Source organism: Hippopotamus amphibius, chromosome 15 (assembly GCF_030028045.1).
Source record: "Hippopotamus amphibius kiboko isolate mHipAmp2 chromosome 15, mHipAmp2.hap2, whole genome shotgun sequence".
Taxonomy (NCBI): Eukaryota; Metazoa; Chordata; class Mammalia; order Artiodactyla; family Hippopotamidae; genus Hippopotamus; species Hippopotamus amphibius.
In genome coordinates this window covers 4,116,694-4,133,967 of record NC_080200.1, presented here as the reverse complement: position 1 = coordinate 4,133,967, position 17,274 = coordinate 4,116,694, and the positions used below count along the sequence as shown (strand labels likewise).

The following is a 17,274-nucleotide window of genomic DNA, read 5'->3' as shown; positions in this document are numbered from 1 at the left end:
ATGTATATACACTACCAAATGTAAAATAGCTAGTGGGAAGCTGCTGCACAGCACAGGGAGATCAGCTTGGTGCTTTGTGATGACCTAGAGGGATGGGATAGGGTGGGTGGGAGGGAGACTCAAGAGGGAGGGGATATGGGGATATATGTATACACATAGCTGATTCATTTTGTTGTATAGCAGAAACTAACACAACATTGTAAAGCAATTATACTCCAATAAAGATGTATTAAAAAAAAAAAGACTGTAGCACCAAACAAGACTTTCTTGACATAAGTCCCAGGGGAAGACATTTGTTAGGGAGTGGTGCCCCTACCCCCCCATGACTGCTCCATTCATGGTCACCTCCCCTTTTGTCCTTCACACCCAATCACTCATTCTTAGTCTCTCTCGGTCGCATTCCCCAGTCCCTCCACTGATTCTCTGGTTGCCTCTGTGACTTCTCCATCTCTTTCTCTCTCTCTGCAACCCACCCTCCACTCAGAAACCAGAGGGTTCTTTCAGAAACACAAATCTCTTTTTATTTCAGGAGTAATAACTGAGTTCATTCCCATCGTAAAAGATCCAAGCAGTGCAGAAATATATAGAGCGGAAACGGGAAATGCAATCTGACCATGTCCTGCCTCTACTCTAAACTTTCTATGGCTCCTTGTCATTCTCTTTGTAAACCCTGAGGCCATGCACGGTCAAGATTTGGGTCTGGTCCTGCCCTTCCTTCTCCCATCTCTCTCCCATCCTTGAACAAGACCCTCTTTTTAGCCACTCTGAAATGGCTTGCCATATGCAACCATTCAACTCTCTCTCTCTCACTCACCTCAGGACCTTTGCACATGCCATTTGTATTCCCAGCATGCTGTTCTGTGCCTCCTTACACCAACCTCATCCTTGCCCTCCAGTCTCAGCGAGGTGACACCCTGTGTTTGGTTGGCCTCCCCCAGACACATCCTAAGAGAAGAGTTCCATTACACATTCATTTCTACAGCTGCTATAACCAGGGGTCTCAAAGCAACAGAAATTTATTCTCTCACTGTTCTGGAGGCTGGAAGTCCAAAATCAAGGTATTGGCAGAGTTGGTTCCTTCTTGCAAGCGCGGAGGGAGAATCTGTTCTGTGCCTCACTTCCAGCTTCTGGTGGTTGCTGGCCACCCTTGGCATCCCTCAGCTCATAGACACATCCCTCCGATCTCTGCCTCTGTTGTCACGTGGCCTTCTGCCTGTTGGACTCCTGTGCCTCTTCTCTGTCATTGGTGGAGGGCTGCTCTGGGAGGTATTAGACCAACGGAGAAAACCTAAAGAATAAGTAACCAGTCTGGCAAAGTGTGGTGGAGGAGATAGAATTCTGTTCCAGGCAGAGGGGACAGCATTTGCAAAGTTCTAGAGGTCAGAAAATAGTGATGCATCTAGAGCAGGGGTCCCCAACCCCCAGGCCTGTTAGGAACCGGGCCACACAGCAGGAGAGGATGGGCGGGCGAGTGAGTGAAGCTTCATCTGTATTTACCGCCGCTCCCCATCACTCACATCACTGCCTGAGCTCCGCCTGCTGTCAGATCAGCGGCGATATTAGATTCTCATAGGAGCGCGAACCCTGCTGTGAACTGTGCATGCAAGGATCTAGGTTGTGTGCTCCTTGTGAGAATCTAATGCCTGATGGCCTGGTGGGGGGAGCTGAGACGGTGATGCCAGTGATGGGGAGGGGCTGCAGATACAGAGGATCATGAGCAGTGAGGTCTGACTGCACAGAGACCATAATAAATTAAGTGCTTGCAGACTCATATCAAAACCCTATCAGTGGGACGTCGCTGGTGGCGCAGTGGTTAAGAATCCGCCGGCCAATGCAGGGGGAACACGGGTTTGAGCCCTGGTCTGGGAAGATCCCACATGCCGCGGAGCAACGAAGCCCGTGCGCCACAACTACTGAGTCTGTGCTCTAGAGCCCACAAGCCACAACTACTGAGCCCAAGTGCCACAACTACTGAAGGCTGCGCGCCTAGAGCCCGTGCTCCACAGCAAGCAAAGCCATCACAATGAGAAGCCCGAGCACTGCAACGAAGAGTAGCCCCCGCTCGCCGCAACTAGGGAAAGCCCGCACGCAGCAACAAAGACCCAACACAGCCAATCAATCAATCAATCAATCAGTCAATCAATAAACTTATTAAAAACAAAACAAAAAAACCCTATCAGTGAGTGGCAAGTAAAGACAAGCTCAGGGGGCTCCCACTGACTCTGCATTATGGTGAGTCGTATAATTATTTCATTATATATTACAATGTAATAATAACATGAATAAAGGACACAGTAAATGTAATGGATCTGAGTCACCCCCAAACCATCCCCACCCCCACCCCCCAGGTCTGTGGAAACACTGTCTTCCATGAAACGACTCCCTGGTGCCAAAAAAGTTGGGGACTGCTAATTTAGAGCCTTGAAAAACATTGAGGCTTTGGAGATCGGCAGGGGCTCGACCGTGGGAGAGCTCGTAGGACACAGAAAGGAATGTGGACTTTATCTGGAGGGTAATGGGGAGCCATGGGAGAGTTTAGAGCATGGGTGAGACCAGAGGACTGAGATTTTAGGAATATCCCTGACCGCCATGTGGTGAGGAACTGAAAGGGTCGTGAACTGGAGGCAGGTCTGTTATGGGAGAATGAAAAATTCAGACCCTATGCTGAATGCCAGTCAGGTATTTTCTCATTTAATTCTTATACCACCAGCCCTATAAGACAGGTTCCTCATCATTACACCCATTTTACAGATCTGGAAGCTGGAGCCCAGAGAGCTTAAGTGACTTACCTGGCATCACACAGCTTGTCAATGACAGAGCAAGGAATCAGGGCTTGAGTGGGCTGCCCAGCCAGGTGGCAAACTCACGGTGGGAGATTTGGGAATGAGGAGTTGGGGGGAACATGAGGCTGACGGTCAGGGCTTTGGCTGAGGAATGAGGGACAGTTGGAGACCCGGCTAGAGAGGAAGCTCTGAGCTGAGAGGATAAAGCTGGTGCTGGCAGTCTACCAGGTGGTGAAGACTTGGACCACCCACTCCTGCCAGTCCAGCCCTGACCTTGGCACTTCTGCCTCCCCCCACATCAAGTCAGTTAGACTCTGAGGACATATGAACTGAGACCTGAGTGGTGAGAAAGAGCCAGCCACAGGGAGAAAGGGTATTCCAGGCTGAGGGAACAGCCCCTGCAAAGGTCCTGGGGCAGGACCCTGCCTGACATGTTGGAGGAACAGCCAGGAGGCCATGTGACGGGAGCAGAGTGAGTGAGGGGGAGAGAGGGAGGATGTCTGATATTTGGGTTTTAAGACTGCATGGGCAGAGGTTGCCCTGAACAAGTCTGAGTCCCCTGGGGATCTCGAAAGATCAGCCCCTTCCTCAGTGCCTCTCTAGGAGGCTTGGGGAGATGATGCTGGCAGAATGTGAGTGTGAGGGCTGGATCCACACCACGGGGTGGTGGGGAGGCACCAGCCCACTTTGTGGCACCCCTGGGCCTCACGAGGTCCAGGAACTGGGGATGCTCTGAGCCTTCCAAAAGTTTTTTTCAAAGGTCGCCCAGCCCCCCAGGTCAGTGCCCTAAGAATTCTGTCTTAGCGGGAGGTGGGGGTGGGGGGCCAGGATGTAACAGGACGATGTCACAGAGGCTAGAGTCATCTAGAACCCTGGGGGCTCCCGGTCTCAACATCATCTGGCAGAAAGGCCGCCCGGGTAGGTCAGCTCCTCCTGGGACCAGCCTTCAAAGACACAATGCACGCTGGGCTGCGACCGGGAGCTGTTTCCGTCTAGGGCCACCCAGGTCCCAGCCGCTCTGCCTAACTGCCTCGGAGCCACCTGTGGAAGCTCACCTCCATTCCCACCCCGGCCACGGGCCCCCTGGGAGGCCCTGGAGATGCCCGGAGGCCTCCCATCCGCGGTCCCCAGCGGGACCTAGCTCCGCACAGCAGCCGGAGAAGGAGGTGCTGGACATGGGGCGGCCGCGGCTGGCCCTGGCCCTGGGGGCAGTCAGGGTCTCGCTGATCCTCCTGGGGCTGGTGGCGCCCACGCAGGCGGTGGTGCGGGCCGTGCTGGAAGGCAACTCGAGCACGGTGGATTTTGCGGACCTGCCGGCCCTGTTCGGGGTGCCCCTGGCCCCCGAGGGCGTGCGGGGTTACCTGATGGAGGCCAAGCCGGCCAACGCGTGCCACCCCATCGAGGGCCCGCGGCCGGGCAACGGCTCCCTGGGCGCCATCGTGCTGATCCGCCGGTACGACTGCACGTTTGACCTCAAGGTGCTGCACGCCCAGCGGGCCGGCTTCGAGGCGGCCATCGTGCACAACGTGCGCTCCGACGACCTGGTGCGCATGGCCCACGTCTACGAGGACCTGCGGCGTCAGATCGCCATCCCCTCGGTGTTCGTGGGCGAGGCCGCCTCCCAGGACCTGCGGGTCATCGTGCGGTGCGACACATCGGCCCACGTCCTCCTGCTGCCCGACTACCCGCCCTGCCCCGACCTGGACTGCCACCCCACGCTGGCCATCTCCTGGGTGCTGGGCCGCACCCTGGCCCTGCTCACCGCTGCCTTCTTCGTCCTACGGCATCTGTGGAACCGGCTCTGGGCCCGGCGGGCCCGCGGGCCCGCGGTCAAGGTGCGGGCCAGGCAGAGGGCCCAGGTGCGCACCTTCACCAGGCGTAACGACCTGTGTGCCATCTGCCTGGATGAGTATGAGGAAGGTGACCGGCTGAAGATCCTACCCTGCTCCCACACCTACCACTGCAAGTGCATCGACCCCTGGTTCTCCCAGGCCGCCCAGCGCTCCTGCCCCGTGTGCAAGCAGTCGGTGGCCGGCACAGAGAACGGCTCCGACTCCACCGTCGACAGCTACGGGGACGAGGAAGACCCCTCGCTGCCAGGCCGCTGCCCCCCGGTCTGGGCCATCCAGGCCCGGCTGCGCTCCCGGAGGCTGGAGCTTCTGACCCGAGGCAGCCCCCGCCGCCCCTGCAGTGCCGCGTCTGTGGGGGCGGCGGAGGCCAACGCGTCCTCGGAGGGGCCCCCAGAACCCCTCTGAGGCCCGCCGCCCCTAGCTGGCGGAGATCAGGGCAGGGAGGGTAGAAGGGAGGAATGTTTCTAGTCTGGAGACTAGATAATAAAGTGGGTTTGAAAGTGGATTCTCGCCCTGACTGCTGGGGGGGGCCGCCCGACCCCTCATCCCACCCATGTGGCAAATCCCAGCTGAGCCTAAGGCGGGTTCCTGGCATCTGCGGGTGAGTGAGGGGATGTGGGGACGGGAGGGGGGAGTCTCAGGGCCGCTGCGTGCACCACGTCTGTGATGGTCCTGCGACAGGGCCTCCGTGCCTCGGTTCCAGTCCTGGGCACGGGAGCAGCTGATTCCTGATATGCCTTTTATTCATTTAAACCTTAAAAAAAAAAATAAACTTGTTACTTTGGAATAGTTTTAGCTTTATGGAAAAGTTGCAGAGGTACTAGAGATAGTTTCCATGGACTCCTTGCCCAGCTTCTCCTGAGTGTTCAGGTCTTGCATCAGCACAGCCCGTTTGATTCAACCAAGAGAGCACCTTGGGTAGGTTCCGATGAACTAAACTCTGGAGTTGGGTCTTTGCTGCTGCGGGTGGGTTTTCTCTAGTTGTGGCGAGCGCGGGCCACGTTTCGTTGCGGTGTGTGGGCTTCTCATTGCGGTGGCTTCTCTTGTTGCAGAGCACAGGCTTTAGACACGTGGGCTTCAGTAGTTGCGGCACACCGGCTTAGTAGCTGTGGCTCCCGGGCGTAGCTGCTCCGAGGCATGTGGGATCTTCCTGGACCAGGGATCGAACCTGTGTCCCCTGCATTGGGAGGCAGATTCTTAACCACTGAGCCACCAGGGAACTCCCGACTCCGGATTTAATTTGAGTGTCCCCGTCATTTCAACTGTTTATACTGGAAAGTGTCAAACACACCCAGGTAGAAAGACTGGAATAATGACCCTTCCCACGTGTATGCATCACTCAGATTCAATGCTTATCTACTGGCCACTCTGGTCTCCTCTATTTTCCCTCCTCATTTGCTATTTTGATGCAAAGCCCAGATGCTTTTCCATCTGTAAATATTTCAGTTCGTGTCTCTCAAACAGTAGTTCTCAGCTGGGGTGAGGATGTTGTCCCCTCAGGGACACTGGGCAATGTTTGGGGACATCTGTGGTCATCATGATTGGGGGGGGGGGTTCTGGCATTCAAGTGGGTGGGGGTCAGGACTGCTTCCCCACAGCCCATAGCACCCAGGATGGCCTCACCTCAGAGAATGATCTGGCCTAAGTGTCCACAGTGCCACGGGGAGAGACCCTGCTTTATAGGATAAGACCCCTGAGTAAACCACTCTGCAAACTCCAGTATCATGTCCAGAATAATGATTACTAAATAGCATCAAATATCCACCCAGGCAGCACATGGAAATGTGCACATCCACAATATACATTTTTTTTTTTAGGCTGTTTGAATCAGGATCTACATAGAAGTCTAGAATCACTGATGGCCGTCTCCTTTAATCGAGAGCTTCTGCCATCTTTCTCTCTTAAATTTTCCTTGCAATTTATTTATTGGAGGCCACTGGATCAGTTATCCTACACAGATGTCCCTGATCTGGGTTTCGCCGATTAGGTGTCCCTGTGGTGTCGTTTCATCTATGCCTCCAACCCCTGTAGCTTCTGTTAATTTACAGTTGGGTTCAGAGACCAGCTCGGATGTGGTTTAACTTTATGGTGGACAGATATGGTGTTTCTTCAGCTCCATGTGGATGCTCTTCTCAGAAGGATTGGCCCAATGAAGGGGGTCTTCTGGGCAGTGAATGAGGGGCGGATGCTAGCCTTGGGGCATGCATGATCAGAAAGGTCCAGGAGGGACGATTATAGAGAATTTCTCAGAGGGCACAGAGTACAGGTGATGCTGGGATTTGGACCCAGTTGTCTAGTCTTGGTGGGTTCATGAGCGAGTATCTGTGTTTAGTCAAATGTCTTCTTTTTCACACATGGGAGTGTTTTTCCCTTGTGCTTTGCCGTCTGCACTTCACAACGTAGCTGGGAAGCTCCGCGGTAGTTCAGAGAAAGGGGGTCTCTTCTTGGATGGATGATGGCAAAGGATGGGTCACGGCTTTGGTGTGTGTTTGTGCACATGGGGGGGTGGCGTGCAGAGAGGTGGGCTGAGGTCCTTGCACAGGATCCTTGGGAGATGGTAAAGACCTCCCACCCACGTTTTGAAGGACTTGCTCCTAGCCTGGTGGCCCTAAGGTCACAAACGGAGGCTACACTATCCAGAGGACCCTGCCTTGATCACTATAGATGGCCCTTGAAGGCCAGGGCTGCCAAGCAGGGATAGATCTCTCTGTCCAGCAGGCATGGGCTGGGATGAAGATGGAAAAGTGGAGACAAGGAGAGACAAGTGTTGCCGTCAGGCTTGGAGTTGGCAGTGGGATCTGAGACCCCACCGGAACAGCTTAAGCACAGAGTTATTTGCTCATGAACTTGAGTAGTCAGCCCAGGGATAGCATGGAGGCTCCACAGTGGCCAGGGCCTGAGTTCCTTTTATCTTATTGCTCCACTTCCTTAGCAAGTGACCTTCTCCTCATGGGACATGGCAGCTGCTTGAGCTCTAGCCATCACATGTGCATTCCAGTCAATGTGGAGAAAGAGATGAGGAAGGGCTTACCCTATCCCTTTAAGGACACTTCCCATAAATCCCATACACCAATTCTGCTCACTCCCCATTGGCCAGAACTTAGTTGTGTGGCCACACTTGCCTAAAAGGTTGCTGGGAAATGTAGTCTTTATTCTGAAGGGCCAGTGGTCCAGCTGAAAACCAAGGGTTCTATTACCATGGAAGAGAGAACGGATATTAGGGGCGGCAAGCATGCCTGCCACTTGGACACATTTATGGAACCTGGTCCATAAGAGCTGTCCAATACATGTTTGTTGAAAAAGTGAATGAATGAATGAATCCCCACACCTCTAAGCTTAAGCCTCCTTCAAGGTCACAGGCACCACAGGGGAAGAGGCACATCCTGCTTCACCAGACAGATGACCTTTCTCATGACCACACCAGCAGAGGGAGTGAGCTCACCGTCACTAGGGATGAAACCCAGCTCTTATCGATGCCCTGCTGTGCTCCAGGCCCCAGGCCGCATGGTTTCTTTCCACTACTAGACCTCTCTGAGCCTCCGTTTTCCCGTCTGTAATATGGGAACACTAACAGTACCTGCTCTGCAGGGTACCCTAAGCATGCACAGTATCTGACATCTACTAAGCACTCTGTCAGTATTTGTTGATTGACTACATGACGTGTCCACAGCCCAGGCATAATATTGGGTGATCAGAGCCATGATGGGAGAATCACAGGCACTGTGTTAACCCAAAGGGAGGTACCTGACCCAACCCAGAGAATCTGGGAGGCTTCCTGGAGGCAGTGTTTTCTAGACTGAGAACAGAAAGGGCAGGGATTAGCAACGTGAAAAGGAAAAGTGATCCTGGCAGCTGGAATAGTGTGGGGTAAATGCCCCAAGCAGACTAGTCTGGCATCCAGTGGGTGCTTAATAAGTGTACACAGAGCTCCCTGCCCCCAGTGCCCTCTGATCAGAGGCCTCAGCACCATCCCAGCCTTCCCAGTCCTACCCAACAGCCAGGTCTGGGCCCTTCTCCAGCTGCCTCCGGGAAAGCCAGGCACTGCCAAGGACCGCCAGCTTAGCGACACCAGCCTATGCCAGCCCCATCGGCCCCGCCTTGACTGCTGCTTTAGGTAAGCACCTGCAGGGGCTGTCTCTTGTCTGTCCAGGAAGTGCCCTGGCTGTGTTTGTCTAAGGAGGAGTGTGGTCAAATGGGGAAACTGAGTCTCAGAGGACAGGGGACCAATCTCAGTGGTGGGGTGGACTCAGGACTAACAGTAGCCGCGAGCACGACTACAGAGCACACGAGGAGGGCGGGTGCCAGGCCACTCTCTTTCCAATGCTGACTCCTTGCATCCGGAACCAGATTCCTATGCATACCCCCATTTTGCAGAGGAAGAAACTGAAAGAGGATGTGACCTGCCCAGGGCCACACTCCTGGAAGCTGACTGAGCCGGTGGCGATGGGAAGCTCTCTCCTGTACCCAAGACAGTCCTCTTCACTTTTAAATGGCTCTAATTTTGGGGGGTTTTTTATATTAAAGTTTTATTGGAGTATAGTTGCTTTACAAAGTTGTTTTAGTTTCTGCTGTACAGCAAAGTGAGTCAGTCATATGTATACGTATATCCACTATTTTTCAGATTTTCTTCCCATTTGTATCACCACGGAGCACTGAATGGAGTTTCTTGTGCTATACAGTAGGTCCTTATCAGTTAACTCTTTTATTTTTTTTAAGAATTTTTTTGATGTAGACCAATTTTTTAAAGGACTTTCCTTGAGATACAGTTAAACAATAAACTGCATATTTAGAGAGTACAATTTGTTATCCCAATCTCCCAATTCATTCCCCCCCAACCCTCCCCGCTTTCCCCACTTGGTGTCCATATGTTTGTTCTCTACATCTGTGTCTCTATTTCTGCCTTGCAAACCAGTTGATTTGTACCATTTTTCTATATTCCTTATATATGTGTTAATATACAATATTTGTTTTTCTCTTTCTGACTCACTTCACTCTGTATGACAGTCTCTAGGTGATGTGGACCATTTTTAAAGTTTTTACTGAATTTGTTTGCTTCTGTTTTATGTTTCGGTTTTTTGGCCACGGGGCATGTGGGATCTTATCTCCCTGACCAGGGATCGAACCCATACCCCCTGCATTGGAAGGCAAAGTCCTAACCACTGGGCCACCAGGGAAGTCAAAGTTACCTATTTTATACTTAGTGGTGTGTATATGTCAGTCCCAATCTCCCAATTCATCCCACCTCCCTTCCCCCCTTGGTAACCATAAGTTTGTTCTCTACATCTGTGACTCTATTTCTGTTTTGCAGGTAAGTTCATCTCTACCATTTTTCTACATTCCACATATAAGTGATATTATACGATTTTTGTTTTTCTCTTTCTGACTTATTTCACTCTGTATGACACTGTGGGTCTGTCCATGTCTCTACAAATGGCACTATTTTGTTCCATTTTATTTTATTTTAAAAATATGAATTTATTTATTTGGTTGTGCCGAGTCTTTGTAGCGGCAGGCAGGCTCCTTAGCTATGGTATGCAAACTCTTAGTTGCAGCATGCACATGGGATCTACTTCCCTGACCAGGGGTTGAAACTGGGCCCCCTGCATTGAGAGCACAGAGTCTTAACCACTGCGCCACCAGGGAAGTCCCTTATGTTCCTTTTAAAATGGCTCTAACTTTGAATTCTGCATTCTGCTGGCCACCACCTCACCATGTGTAGATCATAACTCCAACTGTCTGTACAAAAATTTGTGCTGACTGCCTACTTGTTCAAGCCAGAGCTGGGCACACTAGACACAGCAGTGACCAAGACAGATTGAGTCCCCGCCTGCATGAGATTCCCAGTCTAGTGGGAGGAATGAGCTGTGACAAAGCAGTGGCAGGGTGACCAGGGCTGTGATGGGGGATGCACAGGTGCTGTGAGGGTCCACGGGGCACATGGAGGGTCAGAGAAGGCTTCTCAGGCAGAGGGCATCTACCTCAAGACCTGAGGGCTAGAACAGAAGCAATGGGGCAGAGGTGGGAAGGGAGTTCAAGAGGAGGGAACAGCATATGCAAGGACCCAGAGTCCTACAAGGCACAAGGGCTCTCAACCTTATTGGATACAACCCCCTCCTCAATATGCCTACATATTTTTTAGCAATAACAAGTAATGACACTTCAAGTTCATAACAAATCTCTCTTCAGCAGCCTGAAAATGCTTGGGCTTGACTATTCTAGAAAGACAAATGGAATTAGGTCCTATTATAATCAGTACTATTTGCCAGATGAGAAAACGGAGGCCCACAGAGGTTAAGTGATTTGCCTCAGGGCAGACAGCTGGGTGAATGGTGGAATGAGAGGCAGAGTGATCCCCCCACTCCCAGGCTGAGTTGCTTAGGGCATCCATCACCCCTGGCTCCAATCCAGTTCCTCCTCCCAACCTCCCTTGGCAGGTGCCAATCCACTCCAATGTGGCCTGAGGACAGTGCATTCTTCACCTCCTCCACTCCACAGCCTCTGCTCCTAATGATACAACCAGTGAGAAGCAGATTCCAAGGAACTGTTACGGCCATTCCCAGCAGCCACTGGAGACAGCTGCAAAACGGTGGAGGCCATGAGGAGGCTGGGTGCCAAGATCTCAGCCCGAATGACACCTGAAAGGGGGGTGAGGAGGCTGTGATTGATCACCTGACCCTCCTTTCTTCCTCTTCCTCTGTCTCCGCCTCCTCCCCACACCCTGTCCTCCTCCTAGCCCACCCCTCCCAGCCTCCCAGCCAGGCCCAGGAGGGGAGGATGTTTTTAGGAACAGATGGCTGCCTTCCTCGCCCAGCACTCTGCCAGTTAATTAACGCCGCCTGTAATTAAACTTCCCACAAATTAGCTGTCAGCTACGCTAAAGGGAACCGTCCCTCTCAAATGCCACCTTGACTTGCTGAATTGTGAGCCTTGTCGACAAAATAATTAAAGGCAGAGGGAGGCAACCAAAATTTGGAGGCTTTTTTTTTTTTTTTTTCCTTTTCTAAATCTCTGTCAGTGTCTCTGTCCAAATGCTCCCATCGGGGACTTGGGAATACAATCAACCTGTTTTCTGGGGTTCTGTGTATTAACGTCTTTTCCGTTGTGAAGGGATTTTTATTGAGCACCTATTGTGTGCCAGAAACTGTGTTAGGAGCTTGGGACCCAACAGTGACCAAGGTAGGCACAGTTACTGTTTTCTTGGAACTTACATCCTTGACATACATTTTGTTTGTTTATTTGTTTGTTTTTGGCCATGCTGCGTGGCACGCAGGGTCTTGTTCTCAGACCAGGGATCGAACCTATTTTAATTTTTATTTTATTTAAAAATTTTTAAAATATAAGATAGTTATTTTATTTTTTTTTTAATATTTGGTATTTACTTATTTGGCTGTGCCAGGTCTTAGTTGCAGCACGTGGGATTTTTAGTTGCAGCATGCATGTGGGATCTAGTTCCCGTACCAGGGATTGAACCCAGACCCCCTGCATTGGGAGCTCAGAGTCTCAACCACTGGACCACCAGGGATGTCCCTTGACATACATTTTTAAAAGCAAAGGAAATAGATGACATTATTACAGCTGTGGGAAGAGCATTCAGGGAGAGGGAACAGCCAGTGCAAAGGCCCTGAGGCAGGACCGGTCATGATGGGGGCTGGACTGGGTGGAGAAAGAGGAGGGGGCAGAAGTGGGCTGGTCCAGGATAGATTTTGCAGACAGAGGTGACAAGATTGGCTGATACAGTAGTTCCCCCATCTGTGGTTCTGCTTTCCATGGTTTCAGTTACCTGCCATCAACCAAGGTCCGAAAATACTAAATGGAAAGTTCCAGAAATCAACAATTCATAAGTTTTAAATTGCTGCCTTTCTGAGTGACGTGATGAAATCTTGCACAATCCCACTCTGTGCCACCCAGGGCTTGACTCCTTCCTTTGCTCAGCATCTCCCACTTGCTCGTGGTTTAGTAGCCGTCTAGGTAATCAGGTCGAGTATCATGTTATCGCAGGGCTTGTGTTCAAGTAACCCTTATTTTACTTCATAGCAGCTGCAAAGCACAAGCATAGTGATGCTGGCAACTTGGATGTTCTCTAACTGTGCCTAATTTATCAGTAGCCAATATTTTGTAATAACTAAGTGGAGTGTAACCTTTAAAAATTGTATTAAAAAGCTCTGTCATAGATAGGTATGTATAGGAAAAAACACAGTATATATAAAGCTTGGTACTATCCAAGTTTTCAGGCATCCCCTGAGGGTCTTGGAACGTTTTCCCCTCGGATAAGGGGGGACTATCATATATCATATGGAGGGGAGGGTAAGAGAAAGGGACGTAAGGGAGCAGCAGACCCCCAGATCTCTGACCTGGAAGTGGAAGAAGTGGACAGTTGATCCACAAAGATGCCAGATTTGCACAGTGAAGCTTTTTTCAAAAAAAAAAAAAAAAAGAAAGAAAGAAAAAGAAAAAAGAAAGGGAATTCCCTGATGGTGCAATGGTTAAGAATCCGCCTGCCAATGCAGGAATCATGGATTCCATCCCTGGTCCGCGAAGATCCCACATGCTGAGAAGCAACTAAGCCCGTGCGTCACAACCACTGAGCCTGTGCTCTAGAGCCCTCGAGCCACAACTACTGAGCCCACACACTACAACTACTGAAGCCCGCACGCCTAGAACCCGTGCTCCGCAACATGAGATGCCACTGCAGTGAGAAGCCCGCGCACCGCAAACGAAGAGTAGGCCCCGCTTGCTGCAAGTAGAGAAAGTCCTGTGTGCAGCAGTGAAGACCCAATGCAGCCAAATCAATAAATTAAAAAAAAAAAAAAAGTCTGCAGCCTCATATAGGCCAATTGCTGAGGCTCAGGTAGTGTGGTTGGATGGAATCAACCCCTAACCCCTGGGCCCCTGCACTCCAGTTTCCCCTGGGAGGTGTCTCCTTGGCATCAAGGACAGGACGAATGGTGCCCACACCTGTTAGGACATAATCAGGTCCTGACAGCTGCAGAGTACAGCCCCCAGGAGACCCCAGGGGAGACTAGCGATGGGCTTGCCAGATGCCCATGGGCTGCAGAGGCTCAAGCCTCAGCACCCTCGGGTCAGAGGAGGGTTATGGGAGCCTCACCAGACAGGCAGGAAAGCCAACATAGACCTCTGTGTTCTTGACCCTCCTAGGATACGTTGCAGGCCTGCAGGGCAGTTTTCAGGCCCTTGAAGCACCTCACGGCCTTTGCACAAGCTGTACTTTCTGCTTGTGGACAGGAATACCCTGTCTTTCCTCCCCTACTACCCCTTTCTTCTCCTTCAGGTCTTGGCCTCAGGCATCACCTCCTCCAGGAAGCCTCCCTGAATGCTTCCACCTGAGTCAAGTGCTTCCTCTGGGCCACCATCAGGTCTGTGCTTCCTTCACAATGGCCCTGATCACCCAGCGTTGTAACCACCCAGCACCATGTCTGTCCTCTTTCCCTATTGAGCTGTGAACCCTGTGACAGCTGGGTCTGACTTTGTCACTGCAGTGTCCCCACTGCCTAGATGAATTGGTGGCACACAGTAGACTCGATAGATAATAGTAACTAATAATAGAGTTCATCTGAAACCCTTGGGGCCAGATGTGTTTCAGAATTCAGAAAGTACTAGATTTTAGCATGCTATTAAGGTATACTCAGCATATATCAATAACACCCTTCAGCAGAGCCTGGGGCAGTCCATTCTCCCCTCCCAATCAAACATAGCAGCAATAGATAGAATATATACATATATAAATATATACACAATAAATGATATATATATAAATATATATATAAATATATACACAATAAATATATACACAGTAAATGGGATAGATAAAGCTTAGTAAAAACCAAAAGCTATTAACTTCTTTTTTTAATTGGCCATGCCACACGCAGCCTTCAGGATCTTAGTTCCCTGACCAGGGATCGAACCTGCACCCCCCCTGAAGTGGAAGCATGGAGTCTTAACCACTGGACCACCAGGGAATTCCCAAAGGCTATTAACTCAATTCTCAATGAGTTTTAGAGTCATCTGGATTAAAAATTTCTATTTTTGGAGCTTTTTAGGTGCTGGAATTGCAGGAGAGGGAGTGTGGGCCTGTGGGTGATGTTTGTTGACTGCTTTCACCTGCCCTGAGCATGGAGGCAGCGTGTGCCCTGATCAGGAGCCCAGGGTGCCTGCAGGGCCTGGTTCATATCCCAGCTCTGCCCACTTTGGAACTCTGGGATGGGAGCCGGGGACATCAGTTTTCCATACCTCAGTTTTTCCATCTCTAAAATGGGCATAAGTATCTAATTTGTGATGCTGCTGGGGGAGAGGATCAAATAACTTTGTTTATATTGCATTGATATAAAGTGCTTGGGATGTCATCAGGCCACAGCAAGTCATCACTAGCTATTTTTTTCATTTAATTTTTATTTTATATTGGAGTATAGTTGATTTACAATGTTGTGTTGATTTCAGCTGTACGGCTAATTGATTCAGTTATATGTATACGTAGATCCATTCTTTTTCAGATTCTTTTCCCATATGGGTTTTTAAGTCACTACCTATTTGTTGAATTTTGAACAAAGATTATGGGCACCCTCATCTCCAAGAAAGTTATAACAGGCAAAGATGTTCATTTTAAGGCACATGGATGGGACTTCAAAACGAAGCAGAAAGCTCAGAAAACAAGAAAAAAGTGAGATCTCTCGCGCTCCTCCCCTCCCCACTCTTTGTAAATTAAAAACACATGTCCCGAGGGAGCTTTCTGGGGTAATGGAACAGCTGAATATCTGTTGAGGCGGTGGTTACACAGGTGTATATATTTGTTAAAACTCATCGAACTGTGTACTTAAATGACACCTTGATAAAGGCACCAAAAATATAAATGCCCCAAACGCAGGCTCACGGGCTCTCTCCTCCGCTGCTGGTGGGAACGCAAAATGGTCCAACCACTGTGGAAAACCATTTGGCAGTTTGCTAAAAAGTTAAACACACACCTACCATATGACCCAGCCATCCTACTCCTGGGCATTTGCCCAAGAGAAATGAAAGCATATGTCCACACGAAGACGTGTGTAACAATGATCACAGCAGCTCTATTTGGAACAGCCAAACACAGGAAACAACCCAAATGCCCAGGAGCCGGTAACTAGATAAACAAACGTCGGTCCACCCATACACTGGAATAAGACAGCAATGAAAAGGAATAAACGACACACGAAACATCTTGGACGCACCTCAAAAGCATTATGCAGAGTGAAAGAAGCCAGATTCCAAAGACTGTGTCCTGTACGATTCTATTTATAGCGATTTTAAAGACAGGCAAACTAAACTGTGATGATGGAGAGTAGTATGTTACCTGGGGGGGTATGCACTGGCAGCCACCCTCCCCCCCACCTCAAGCCTCCTGGATGGTGGAATATTCCATATAGGGTCAGAGCTAGGGTAACAGGAGAGAGGCACAGTCCTGAGCGACAATTTTTTTTAGTTTAATTAATTAAGTAATTTATTTATTTTGGCTACGTTGGGTCTTAGTTGCTGTGCATGGGCTTTCTCTAGTTGCGGTGAGCAGGGGCTACTCTTCGTTGCTGTGTACGGGCTTCTCATTGCAGTGGTTTCTCGTTGCAGAGCAGGGGCCCTAGGTGCTCGGGCTCAGTAGTTGTGGCTTATGGGCTCTAGAGCACAGGCTCAGTAGTTGTGGCGCTCGGGGCTTAGTTGCTGCGCAGCACGTGGGATCTTCCCAGGCCAGGGATCAAACCTGTGTCCCCTGCATTGGCAGGTGGATTCTTAACCACTGCGCCACCAGGGAAGTCCCCTGAACGACAAAATTTAAGGGCGCCCCGCAAAACTCAGCAATCAAGGTAAGTAACATTTGATTGCAATATTTGGAAAAAACAAAAGTAATGACAAAACAAAATCAATGACAAAACAAAATCTAGGATGAACAAAATATCAAAATTTCAAATAAAGATGAGATTTGACCTTGCATTCGTAAGACTCACCTCCACTGCTGGCCCCCTAACCCTGGGCCCTGGTCCCACCCCTCCCTCTGGGCGCTGACCATGGGCATCTGTGCCTGGGCAAAAAACAGTTCAGCTGTACAGTTAAGATTTGTGCTTTCCATCTCAAAAAGAAAGTTAAGAAAAAAGAGACAGGCAGACAAAACAACCTTATCCAGTCCCAAGAACGCCCACAGTTAAAAAAAAGAAAAGAAAAGCCTATTAGAATAGCTGAAGGAGGGACTTCCCTGGTGGCATAGTGGTTAAGAATCCACCTGCCAACGCAGGGGACACAGGTTTGACCCCTGGCCCGGGAAGATCCCACATGCCACGGAGCAACAAAGCCCGTGTGCCACAACTACTGAGCCCACACTCCTAGAGCCTGTGCTCCGCAACAAGAGAACCCACTGCAATGAGAAGCCCTCGCACCACAACGAAGAGTAGCCCCCGCTCTCCACAGCTAGAGAAAGCCAGCGCTCAACAACGAAGATCCAACGCAACCAAAAATAAATAAACACACACACAGACACACAAAACAAAAACCAAACAAAACAGTTTCGGAGAAGGGAGGAGGATAAAGGAGGAAGAAACAAGTATGTAAAAGCAGAACTAGTGCTGGGGGGAGGGGCGGAATCAAATAAATGTTTGCTGAATGAATTCACA

The 17,274-nt window shown here is 50.3% G+C and overlaps 2 protein-coding genes across 2 annotated transcripts in view; both read left to right on the top strand.

The window, feature by feature from the left end:
• The window catches only part of PTPRS (protein tyrosine phosphatase receptor type S), a 236,610-nt gene that overhangs the window by 42,025 nt on the left and 177,311 nt on the right, over positions 1-17,274 (top strand). The window lies entirely within an intron of this gene.
• ZNRF4 (zinc and ring finger 4) lies at positions 3,407-5,786 on the top strand (the record flags this gene model as incomplete). Its single annotated transcript, XM_057710030.1, has 1 exon — positions 3,407-5,786. A coding segment is annotated over one exon (1,632 nt), but the record flags the coding sequence as incomplete, so codon positions are not given.